This window comes from Miscanthus floridulus, chromosome 10 (assembly GCF_019320115.1).
Source record: "Miscanthus floridulus cultivar M001 chromosome 10, ASM1932011v1, whole genome shotgun sequence".
In the NCBI taxonomy this organism is placed as follows: domain Eukaryota; kingdom Viridiplantae; phylum Streptophyta; class Magnoliopsida; order Poales; family Poaceae; genus Miscanthus; species Miscanthus floridulus.
In genome coordinates this window covers 102,752,512-102,765,086 of record NC_089589.1, presented here as the reverse complement: position 1 = coordinate 102,765,086, position 12,575 = coordinate 102,752,512, and the positions used below count along the sequence as shown (strand labels likewise).

The 12,575-nt window shown below is 44.9% G+C and overlaps 1 protein-coding gene across 1 annotated transcript; it reads left to right on the top strand.

Moving 5' to 3' along the window:
- Positions 1 to 10,636: 10,636 nt before the first annotated feature.
- On the top strand, positions 10,637 to 12,184 carry LOC136485214 (cysteine endopeptidase RepA-like). Its single transcript, XM_066482137.1, has 4 exons — positions 10,637 to 11,128; positions 11,218 to 11,453; positions 11,562 to 11,702; positions 11,839 to 12,184. Exons 1-4 carry the CDS (start codon positions 10,663 to 10,665, stop codon positions 12,094 to 12,096), a joined length of 1,101 nt encoding a protein of 366 aa, XP_066338234.1. The 5' UTR covers positions 10,637 to 10,662; the 3' UTR covers positions 12,097 to 12,184.
- The last annotated feature ends 391 nt before the right edge of the window (positions 12,185 to 12,575 follow it).

Here is a 12,575-nt window from a genome sequence, read left to right as displayed (position 1 = left end):
ACAAAGTGCTTGACTTGACCATTTTGTCTTTCAATTGCTCAAGACCCAAGTGAAGGCTAAGAAGCCCCATGGTTGAAGGTAATATGGGTAAGTTTGAAAGTTAGATCAGTTTATTCTAATCCAGAGGAGAATTTTTGTTTGAATGCATGTGTACTTTTGAGGAGTGAAGACATTGTAGCGACTCCTGATCCATTGCTGAGTTTAGCTTTGCTCGGGGGCTGGCAAAGTGTAAGCTTGGGGAAGCTTGTTGATGGTCATTAACATCAATTATAAACTGTTAATATAACCTACATATATACTTAATTCCATCACCAAACATAGGTCTATGGGTTTAAACTAATAAATTCCACGAGTTTTGGTGAATCTGTGTTTTCAGTAGGGTTTAATCAGAAAACCATCAAGGATGACCTATTTGTCAAAGCAAATCATGTCTATCCATGACGGTACCGACTTGGGAAGGCTCTAGAACACTCCAGAAGGCAACCCACCGAAGAACAGCCCAAGTGGCTAACATAGGGGGCCAGCTGGCCCCACCACTAGGCCGGCCAGCCTATGGGCCCCACCAGTCAGCCCCCGCTTTGTATGTCAGTTTCCCACCGCCTTAAAGATAAAATCTACGTCGTTGTTTTTAGTTAGTTTGATCCGAGGGTCTAGAATTGACGTCTCCCCCTATATATAGCTGCCCCTACCCCCTCCCTAGAGCCATACTAAAACCCTAATTCATATCCTCCTCATCAGGATTAGTGCCAGCTATCAAGAGAAGATTAGTCCTCCATAGGATCTAGTCTTGTAACTAGAAATAGTGAGATGGAGAGTGAGGGAAGAGTTTGGAGGAAGTGCCGCACTGTTGGTGCTCTCTCTATGGCTTGTATCTTGGTGGATCCAAGTCTACTTGAGCTTGCTTCTGAGACATCTCTGGTAATCAACTTCTAATTCAAGTAAGCATCATGTTTATATTGTTCTTTAGGTTTGCGACTTTTGAGTACTTTAATCTATTGATCATAGGTTAAAGTACTATTCGTAGTGTAAGCGTGGTGCTTAGACTCGGTTACTCATGGATGTACCCTACATTCTGGATCGATAGTAGCTCGCAAGGGTGACTCTTATAGCCTCATTGAATCCTTTGTAGTCCACCTCCCGTTTGTAGGCCGAGCAGGACCTAGTTACTATAGGAAACATACTCTGCCTATGTTTTCCTTCGTAATATCCACATAATTGAACAATTAAAGACATAGCTTACCGAAGTCAGAACTAGAGAGCCTTAGTAGTCCTTTCTACGCTCCTGTTTATCTTAAGTCTTGTTGCTACTCCTGGTTAAGTTAGATTATAGTTAATCTCACATGTTTCCCCATGGATACGATACCTAGAATACTTCTGGGTGCACTTGCGGATTACGCTGCTAAGAAGGCGATGTGGTGGGAGGAAGAAAGGGTGGCAGCTGAGGCTGGGCGGCTGAATCCATATGATAGACTCGATGAGAGGTCATGGGACTACCTCAATGCCTGCAAGCCAAAAAAGCTACATGAGGCCAAGACCGAGTTCAACGAGCCATAGACCGAGGATCTAGAGAAGAGGATCCTACGGTCGCTGTGGTCAAGCAGAGAGTGGGCTGTTCATCCCTCGCAGAGAGAGGGACCAGCTAGTCAAGGCATTGGGAAAGCACGAGCATCGCGACCGTGTCCTTGGTGTATCCTCGAGAAAGAGCTAGAGGACCATGGAGTCTCGGCAATCCAACATGAGCTCATACCACATGGGGCAGGTGTACAAGGAAAGGCTTGTACAACAAGGCTAGGACGCGGCTATGAAGAAGTTTGTCATGGGGTCAATACAAGATTTGTTCACGAGCACTGACCACAAGATGGTGGAGCTGAGGTCGCAGATGTTTTGCCATGCTAGTGTGCTACTGCCACAGGGTGAAGCTGCCATAGAAGGGCAGATGGTGCCACTGACCAGAGGACTCCCCAGGTACCTAGTCGATGATATTGTGAAACAAACGCCCTGCATGCTGATGATGCCCTACGGTAGGATAATGTCGAAGAAGAAGGAAGTGGCCACGGGAGTGGTACTGCCACCCGAAAGTAGAAGCATGTACAACAATAAGCTGATCTCGCCCGACTATGCCAGGGTGGACATGACGTGGACCAACTCAGAATTTGATGACGATGAAATCAGCATTCCCACTCTAGAGGGGATTGGGTACCTCCGTGGTGTTATCAGCTCTGAAGTACTCTGGAAGAAGAGCGATATTATCTTGGATTACCCGGTGGCGTCACAGCCCTTGCCATCTCCCGCAGGTGATGATGACAATGATGATGCTGACCCACGCAATAGTCCTCCAGGCAGTTCACCCGGCACGAGCAATCCACAGAGAGATATAGGGGCAACACCTGGCACCGTTACACCGCCTGCAAGTGGTCCAGGGCAATGTCCTACCACACCAAGAAGCATACAGAAGAAGAGGAGACCATACCCGCCAACCACAACATGGCTAGTTGGGCAGCCTATCAACTAGCCAAAGAGTTCCCAAGCTCAACTACGTTTGAAAGGTATGCTACTGGCAAGCATAGTCAAAGTATAATTTATGTGGAGATGGTAGCAGACTTTTTCACTCCCCCTAGTCTCAAGCACAGGTCACGAACACCAGTGTCAATTTGGCCCCTTTCGGATGATTGGCTTGATAAATACGAGCATCGGATGTTCATGGTGACCTTGGGCCAGCTCGTATAGGAGGAGCCGTGGGTGGTATGGAGGTTCTATCTCTGGTACATGGAGGCGACAAAAGTTGGTCTAGAAACTTTCGTTGTCAAGATCACGATGGAGTACTTCCACTGTCCCGACGATGCTCAACTCGTTGTAGATTTCCACGACATGCATAGGCTGCTGCGGCACAAGGACCTCAATGTCGCTCAAGTGACGCTATTTGCCTTGTAAGTTAACTACGACTTTTATACATTTGCATCACTGTAGGTACTTTAGAATGAAACTAATAATGCCATGACAACTTGTCCTTGCAGGATGCAGTCCTATGTATGCAAGGTATTGGGTAAAGATATTATTTACCTATCTCCGATGCATATTACCCAAAGGGTCATCGCGGGTTACGATATACCAGACATGCATGATAAGCTGGTGAACTTGAACCTGCAAGAGAGAGAGAGAGAGCAAGTCCGGAAAGAACTGTGCAATGAATTGAAGTATAACGCAGCAATGTACATGTACAGAGCCATGAAGAAGCTTGGGGAACATGGGTGTATCCTTGCCGCCCACTAGTTCAGGTAAGTCAAAAGGATACTTGGAACATATATGTAGCTACTAGGATCACCACTTTTCATATTTGAAGATTTGAAATCTATATTGTTTGAATGGTGCAGTAGGGGCATGATGGTCCACTGGATTGCATTTCTAATCCATTCTCAGGATGGAAGAGCCGTTGTATTCGACTCTTTAGAGGAATCAAACAAAGAAGGGTACAAGGATTTTGAAAGCGCATTGTGGTAGTAAGTGGTGGTACTTATTCTTTTGTACACTTAACATACGTGTTAAATTTGTCATTGACACTAGTGGTTTTCATACAACGCTTACAAGAAGTACGTGCAAGATCCTGAGTTCATTGATCGAAGATCTGAGAAGAAGAATGGCGCAAAACTAAAACTGAGGCGAAAATTCCAGGTATGTATCAAAATTCATATGTACTACTTTATTGTTGATGCTCTCTATATGTTCTAATATTGTGTATTATATATAGTGCAGTGCACCAAACAACATCCTAGCACATTATTATTTGGATACTACGCTTGCGAGTACCTCAGAGAGTATGACAAATTCGGCCATAGCTGATCGCAGCTCAAGAAAGCACAAAGTTGGTGGGAGAAGGAAAAGGTCGACCATAAGAGCATCACTCAAACAGTAGTGGACATATGTAAATTTGTCATGGACTCCTGCGTGCATGTTGGGCGAACGTTCTTGAACGAGGAGAGCGAGTTAGCGAGGGCAGACAAGTACAAGAAGATAAGAAACTAGAGCTCCATGCTAGAACTCATGGATTACAAGTCGCCGGACATCGTTGGATTTGGGAACGTAAATAAGTGGTGATCTTAGTTTCACAAGTATGAATGTGATATATGTTTGTGGTACGATAAGAAAGACATGCATGTAATGTAACAACTTAATGTTGGTTCGTGGTACGATAAGGATGACACATAGATGAATGTAATATATGTTTGTCCTCTATATGCGTATTTTCTACTTTGTCTATGTTTAATTTGCTAAAATAGAATTTAAATTCAAATTCGAATTCAAAAAAGTATTTTTTTAATCTAGAAAATCATTAATGGAGACGGGCAAATAATAAAAGCCACCTCCGTTAATAGTCTAACGGAGGCTGACGGCTATAGTCACCCGCCTCAGTTAAAAGGATTAACCGAGGCAGACGGCTAAGGGCAACCGCCTCAGTTAATACGTATTAACCGTGGCAGTTGCCTTAAGCCGACTGCCTCTGTTAATCTATTAACCGAGGATTAACCGATGCAGACGAACGAACCGTCTCTGTAGGTCTGGATTAACCGTGACCTTTGGACGGAGGCAGATGGTTTGCCCGCCTCCATTAATCACTTTTGCCCGCCTCCGTTAATTTTAGTATAGTAGTGCATGGTGGTCCAGTACGGGTAGTGAGTAGTGAAGAAGAAAAGATGACAATTATTATGGGGCCCATGCTACTATGGTGATGCAACTCCCCTTTATTTCAGGGGAGATGGAAAGTCTATTTGGTGATCACCAAAAAAGGCAAAGCTATAGAAAAACTGCTGGAGCAAGAGAAAAGGGCTATCTGCCCTAATATGACAGGTTTATGGGGATAAGGGATCATATTGGGGAGCTGTTGGAGATTCTATAAATACCCCTCCATCTCGTGCATTAAGACCCTCTTGGCATTCTGAAGTTGCACAACCATCCATTTGTGTCCAAGAGAGAGGTTTGGCCTATTGAAGTGATTTGGATTTGCTAATTCAAGATTAAGGACTTCATTAATGCTTAGAGAGTAGCAAGTGTGCATTCACTCATCTAGTTAGGCTTGGTTAGGTCAAGTGATGGTTTATGCTTGTTACTCTTGGTGATCAGCATCACCTAGATGGCTTGGTGGTGATTGGAAGTTAGGTGATATCTCGGTGGTGATTGTGGGGGGCCCAAGTGACATTGTGAGTGGTTGTGGTGATTGTGGGAGGCCCAAGTGCCGGAGTGGTGAAAAATTATCCCGTAGAGAGCACTTGGTCCTTGTGCGGATCAAGGGAACAGTGGCAGAGCCAAGATTCAAACCTTGGGTATTCCCATGTTTAAAAAATTCACCTTGCTTTGCTTGCCTCTACTCTGCTAGCTATCTGCTTGCTAGTTCCTAGTGGGCCGTTGCTGCATCTTGGGCGCCGTGCAAGGGCAGCCTAGACATGGAGGCCGCACTCACACCACATGCCTGATGCTCGTGCCATCAGGAGCCAGGCCGACAGGCCTTTTTTTCCCTGTGGGCTAGAATCAGCGAAAATACTAGAAAGTACTATATTATACATCTATATAGACTAACAAATATGCCGGTGCGTTGAAAAGGGACATACACCTTATTCTGTGGTCACTTGAAGACTTGTGGCTCGAAGATTTATGTAACGGCAATGTTCTAATATGTACTGGATTCAGACTCCTTATCGTCATTGGGTACACAAATGCAGGTGGTTCTAACTCATAAGAACATGTGTCGTAAGTCTAGGTTTCAGACTAGATCATGAGTCGAGATACAAAAGGGCCTTGTGAAAAGTAGAAATATACATGAAAGAACCTCTTCGTTATTTTAATAGACATACACAACTCGTGTTGCCTTTAGGAGTTGAAAGAAATAAAGATGTACTTGAACTTGATCTTCTCGGTGATACATGTTGTGACGTGCGTTTTTTGATTTGTCTTGTAAAGGGGTTTGGAAGCAAGATATGATTTGGTCTTGGATATTTAGTGGGACAACTTTGAGTCAATAGGTACGGGGATTGGAAAATATTTAATTAGATTCTGATTGGCAGAAATAACGAAAAACAAAACTGACTTGGCAAGAAACAACCGAGCGAACACAAAAACTGATGAAAAAAGATGTTAGAGGAATAGGCCTTACAAAAAAAGTAGAAATTTTGGCTCTTTAATATTAGATATAAATATAGATAAATATGCATATATATACTTGAGAGTACATCAAAAAAGTTGGGTATTCCTAGGAATACCCATGAATAGCATATTCGCCCATGAAGGGGGGAGCTACACCCTTGTACGGGTGCTCTAGTAAGGACTAGTGGGGAGTACTGACTCTTCGATACTTCGGGAGAACATCATTGTGTTCCTACCCCTCTCATCACATTAAATGTTAATGTTTGTCCAATTACTTTCATGTCTTTACATTATTAGAATTATCATGCTAGTGTTGAATTGGAACTCTGTGGATAGCTTCAGGCCTTCCCCATGTGCAAGTGGGTCTCCAATGTGCCTTCCGATAAGCCTCTCTCGGACCGCTCCCTGCCATCTTCACTATCAAGCTTCCGGCCAAAATGCCACGGGCCTTGTTCCCTTCCGTACATGGTGGCAGCCATACCACAAATGTGGTTGGTGTGCACTCGCAAGACTACAAGCCCCTCCGATGTACAACAATGTTGTGCGCAAGCATGGAGTGGTAAAAGGTGTCCAAACCTCACTAAACCCTAGGCCTAAACCTAGAGCAAGCGCATAAGCGATGGTCTAACTAACCTAAGCACTTCGTAAAGCACCTATGCTAATTATCGAATGTATCACTAAGCACTTAGCATATGAAGAGCTTCAAAGTGGTGTACTAACACCATACTGTCTTCCCTCACCTTCTCCACACCTGTTTTGGCCGGTTGGGGTGGTATTTATAGCCCCAAACTTGAGAACTAGCCGTTGGAGACAGTAGGCTTTTTTGGCTATCATCCGACAATCTGATACTTGGCATCAAACAAATGACCTCAGCGTCTGATGTCTCACAACGGCCGTGTGTCAGAACTAGCCGTTTCTAACTGTTGGCGCCACATCGGACATTATCCATTTGTCCGGTGCAAGCCATCGGACTTGTCCGATGTGCTTTGTTCCTCTCTGAAACTTTCTAGAGTGCATCGGACACAATTGTCCATTTGTCCGATGGTCATATATGCCAGCGTCCGATGGTTGCTGTGCAGCTCCTATTTTGACTTGTTTCTTCATGATCCTTGCGTCCGGCTTCGTTTCAACTTCCATGGCTTCAACTTTGCTCGATCATGTAGGTCTTCAATATGTCTTGTGTGAGGTGTTGATCTACGTCGCCTTTGTTCAATCCATATTTGCAACCTATTGGACTACAAAACAACACTTGCTAACTCATTAGTCTAACTTGGTCTTGTTGCTCATCAAACACCAAAATCTAAACTGAATGGGCCGATGATCCATTTTCCTTACACCCTACTTGTGATGTCTACGCGGATTAGTAGTCGATTGGCCCGATGATCATCGGCCTATTCCGTATGGGCCATAGAATAGCACTAGTGATTAGCGCGTGTCCTTGTGCGCGACATGACATCACAGTTATCCTATCTTATACTTTTATAAAGCAAAATCCCACTAGCTATTTATCTGAACATGCAAGCTGTCCAATTAGGCAATGCATTATCACATACAATTAAAATTCACTAAGCAAACACATGCAAGGTGTCCAACTATACAATGCACTATCATATACCCACTAGCTATTTATTTGAACATGCAAGCTATCCAACTAGACAATGCACTATCACATACAATTAAAATTCACTAAGCAAAACATGTAAGGTGTCCAACTAGACAATGCACTATCACATACAATTAAATTCACTAGCACATGCAATTGTAATGTCCATGTTAGCAAGACACGTAAGCATTTTGTTGTGCATGTCATCATACCACACAATCCACTAATTCGTAATTCCCGCAGCAATGCGCGGGACATACTTTTAGTACTCTTATAAAGCAAAACTCCACTAGCAATTTCTTTTGACATGCAAGGTGTCCATCTCAGTAGTCCACTATCACTTACATGCAAGGTGTCCACCTCAGCAATCCACTATCACTTGCAATTAAAGTTCACTAGCACAAGCAATTATGATATCTACGTCAGTGAGACACATCATCCACTAACATACATTTAGTTGTCCACGTCAGCGTGCTATGCTATCCACTAACATTAGTTTATAATAGTTAATCTCTTTCTAAGGGCATGTACAACTCACAGACAGGGATCCGTCTCTAAGTACCTTGAATCTATCATACAAACAAGTATAAAGACCGGTCATACAACCCACAGACGGAGTTATGTCTCTAAGCTATTTAATGTTCTACATGTAGCTAAGATCAACTATAAATAAATATTTGTATGACATTGTGTGGCTATTTGATAGAAAATGTATCAAGGATAAATAAGAGCAATATAATTACAATATTTTTTAAATCATCACAGCTAGGTTTAATGTGATAGAAGAATATTGCAATAGCCAAGAAAAAAACAATGATATATCATCTGCAGTGATCTTGGTTTAATATGATATTGCAATAGCCAAGAAGAAAACAATTTTGCTAATGCTTGACATATGATCCAAACATTGGTTTTCCTGATTTTTGCCTTAACTTATCAAGAAGTAATCAGTAAAGATCACAGACTCACACCAACTACGGCATGACAAAAGCAATTGACTGCAGATTCATCAAAAACAAAGGAAGGAAGCAAGGAGCTGATCTTCTCGTTCATGTTGCCTGCGAGCTGGCGCGTATTGAACCTGAGCCACTAGCGCATCTTCTTGTTCCTCGATCCCCCACTTCTTGCCCCCCGGCCCCGGTCTCCACCAGCGCGTACACCAGTCGCGAGCTCCGGCGAGCAGCCCAGCACGGCCTCCCTGAACATCTTGACGACGAACTCCCAGAACAGGGGCTGCAAGAGCTCCGCCTCGTCCTCGAGCCCAGCAGCTCCCAGCCAGCAGCGTAGAGCGCGGTGTTGACTCAAGTGCGGGGCGGCGGCGAGGGCACCCAGCGCCTGACAAGCGGGACGGACGCGCCGAGCTCCGAGTCGAGGTGTGCAGCGGCGGCGGCAAGCTGGTGCCGGCGGACGCCCGGAAGCAGCGCTGAGCGTCGTCGAGGCACCGATCGAAGGAAGCGTCCCAGGCGGCGGCGAACAACAGGGAAGCAGCGAGATGGGAACGATTTTGGCGCGAGACTTCCCTCCGGCGCGCGGCCAAACTGAACCCCCCGCGCGCAGACGGGATCCGCACGCGGTCGAGTAGGGGATGCGATCCATACAACGCTGCCAGAGTCGGTGTTTCGGCCTCGGGCAACGGGACTTCCCCGTCGTCTCACGAGACGACGCCGACCCCGTCTCCTCGTATCGGTGGGTGCTTTTTGCAAAATATACATCGTAGAGACGGCTTCTGAAGACCCGTTGTACATGCCCTAAGAATTGTATGAATACTTAAATTTCATTCCAAATCAGTAGTTCCCGCAGCAATGCGCGGGGTGTTCTTCTAGTTTTTATAAAAAAGAAAAACTAATTATAGACCATTGAGGATGTGGGTGGTGAACTGGTGATACATCTCGAATTGAAGGAAACTATATATATTGTCCAAGAAGGCAACGTAAATCTATTGACCAAACTCAAGGGGATTCTAGGCTACTGAAATGTCAAGGGCATGGAGAAGCCAACATGAACAAATGAAATTTCCCTCACCGTCCATGATCGAACCATTTTCTTTCAACATTAGCAGCAGCTGTCATCACATAATTTATGTGAACCATATATAGGAAAACAATGACAAATTAAATAGTTTCGTGTAGAATTTTGAGAACCATTACAACGCCTTGGCCATATCTGACTATCCATAATATTAATTAGAGATATGGATTGTAATGCATGGGAAAAATTGGTAATAAATATAAATCTTTCTATACATTTATTACCTATCATATTTTTCAATTATATCGATCTAGATCTAACTAAATGTATGGTCTATGGTCGTTTCAAAGTAATATAGAAATTGCCACTTAGTATGTTTGGTATAGCGTAAAAACTGCTTACGGTCCAAAATATAGGTAGAAATTAAAAGCTAAACGATGTACTTTTCTGTAACTTTTTCTTGCCACGCTTCTTGACACAACCATCATTTTTACTAAAACACAAAAACTAGTTCACACCAGCTTATCTTGACCATAATTTTCCTCTATCTTTGTAGCTTCTTAAGGAAATTAAACACTTCCCAGAAAATCTGTATAACAAACAGGGCAACCGTTTTGGTAGCTTTTCCCAGCGCTCATGCATCTTGCTTCCTATCACAAACACGCCTTATCCAGTTACCAAAAGGCAACCCTTTTCTTTGCATTTATTCCTGAGCTTATCCCGGCCCAACCTCAGAAAGTTCTTCTCTTCCTTCCCGCCATCTCCTACCGCCCATCATCTCCAATACCCGTCAGCTTCACCCACACTCCTCAACTAATGGCCGCATGATAATGCATGTCCTACCTCAGGAGTCTCACTATATTGGTGTCCTAGCTGTCTATATATAGCACATGCTCGTTGCTTCAGATTGCATGCACACGATCCACCTCGCAGCTGGTCTGAACAAACTACTCAGCACCATGTTGAGGTGCTTCGTGCTTGCTGCAGTGTTGGCGCTGCTCACGCTGGCTCCGCCAGCACGGGCCGGCATCCCGTTCACAGAGCAGGACCTGGCGTCGGAGGAGAGCCTGCGAGCGCTGTACGAGCAGTGGCGCAGCCACTACATGGTGTCGGGCCCAGGCTTGCAGGAACACGACGACAAGGCGCGGCGGTTCAACGTGTTCAAGGAGAACGTGCGGTACATCCACGAGGCGAACAAGAAGGACCGGCCGTTCAGGCTGGCTCTGAACAAGTTCGCGGACATGACCATGGACGAGTTCCGGTGGACGTACGCCGGCTCCAGGACGCGGCACCACCGCGCCCTGAGCGGCGGGAGAAGCCACGGCCAGGGGAGCTTCATGTATGCCGAAGCCGGGAACCTGCCGCCGGCCGTGGACTGGCGTCAGCGGGGCGCGGTCACCGGTATCAAGGACCAAGGCCAGTGCGGTATGAAATCACAAAAAAACACAGTGCGATATGTTTCCATCAGCTCCTTCTTCACAACTAACACAGTGTGTATGTACTTGTTGTTGAAGGGAGCTGCTGGGCGTTCTCGACCATCGCGGCTGTGGAGGGCATAAACAAGATCAGGACCGGGAAGCTGGTGTCGCTGTCGGAGCAGGAGCTCATGGACTGCGACGACGTCGACAACCAAGGCTGCAACGGTGGCCTCATGGACTACGCGTTCCAGTACATCAAGAGGAACGGAGGGATCACTACCGAGTCCAACTATCCGTATCTTGCCGAGCAGAGGAGCTGTAACAAGGCAAAAGTATGCGGTTAAAACGCTTCTTTTTATGATTCTTGAAATGGGAATGTAAACATTATATTATTAACCCAAACTAACAAAAAATTTTGTGCATCGATCGCATTATTGGAGGAACGATCCCATGACGTGAAAATAGATGGATATGAGGATGTCCCTGCTAACAATGAAGATGCTCTACAGAAAGCGGTCGCAAACCAGCCAGTGGCCATTGCAATTGAGGCTAGCGGCCAAGATTTCCAGTTCTACTCAGAGGTCTGAAAACATTTTACTTACTAGATCATGTACTTGGAACATTTTTTACTATCTAATTTGCTTTTAGAAACAGTAACATATCGGTTCAATCAAAACTGTGCACGCACTCATGGCTGCTCTTGGTGCCTCCTCTCAGGGTGTCTTCACTGGAAGCTGTGGGACGGACCTAGACCATGGAGTCGCCGCTGTTGGGTACGGTACAACTCGAGATGGCACTAAATATTGGATAGTGAAGAACTCCTGGGGCGAGGACTGGGGTGAGAGGGGCTATATCAGAATGCAACGAGGCATCTCGGACTCGCAAGGGCTCTGTGGCATTGCAATGGAGCCGTCTTACCCAACTAAAACAGCAACACATGGTGCCATCATGACCGATGGGCATGCATCCTATTAAGCAAGTGCTCTTGGTTTAAAGAGCAGCATACCATGTTTCATTATGCTATGCAATTTATGCAGAATGTAATGTTACTCAATATATCGGAATAAACAAATATGGAACTACTAAGAACTGATTTACCTCCAACAAGGGCACACCGTGGGCGTGAGATCTGTGGCGCTACTCATGTAACAGCCCAGTTGTTTATTTAACTAGAGGCTACCAAACATTTCCTAACAATCACTAAGACAAGAATTTATTCAAATGTTCGACATAGTTTCCCCTGTAATCTGGATGTCTGAAATAAGCAGATATAAGAAGGAACTGAGGCACCCACAACCCCATCCCAACAACCAAATAATGATCAGTTTGTTTTGCTGGTATGGGTTCCTGATCCTCTATACGGTATGCAGTGAATATCTTGTTGCATGTCTGACAGACGAGCCTGTGGTTCAGGACTTTTTTGATGTACTGGAACTGACATTCACAATGTGGGC

Excerpts from the sequence above, each read along its gene's own strand:
- LOC136485214 (XM_066482137.1), top strand. The coding sequence starts at position 10,663 with ATGTTGAGGTGCTTCGTGCTTGCTGCAGTGTTGGCGCTGCTCACGCTG. Across the intron at positions 11,129-11,217 it reads CAAGGACCAAGGCCAGTGCG|GGAGCTGCTGGGCGTTCTCG; the intron begins GTATGAAATCAC and ends TTGTTGTTGAAG. Across the intron at positions 11,703-11,838 it reads ATTTCCAGTTCTACTCAGAG|GGTGTCTTCACTGGAAGCTG; the intron begins GTCTGAAAACAT and ends GCCTCCTCTCAG.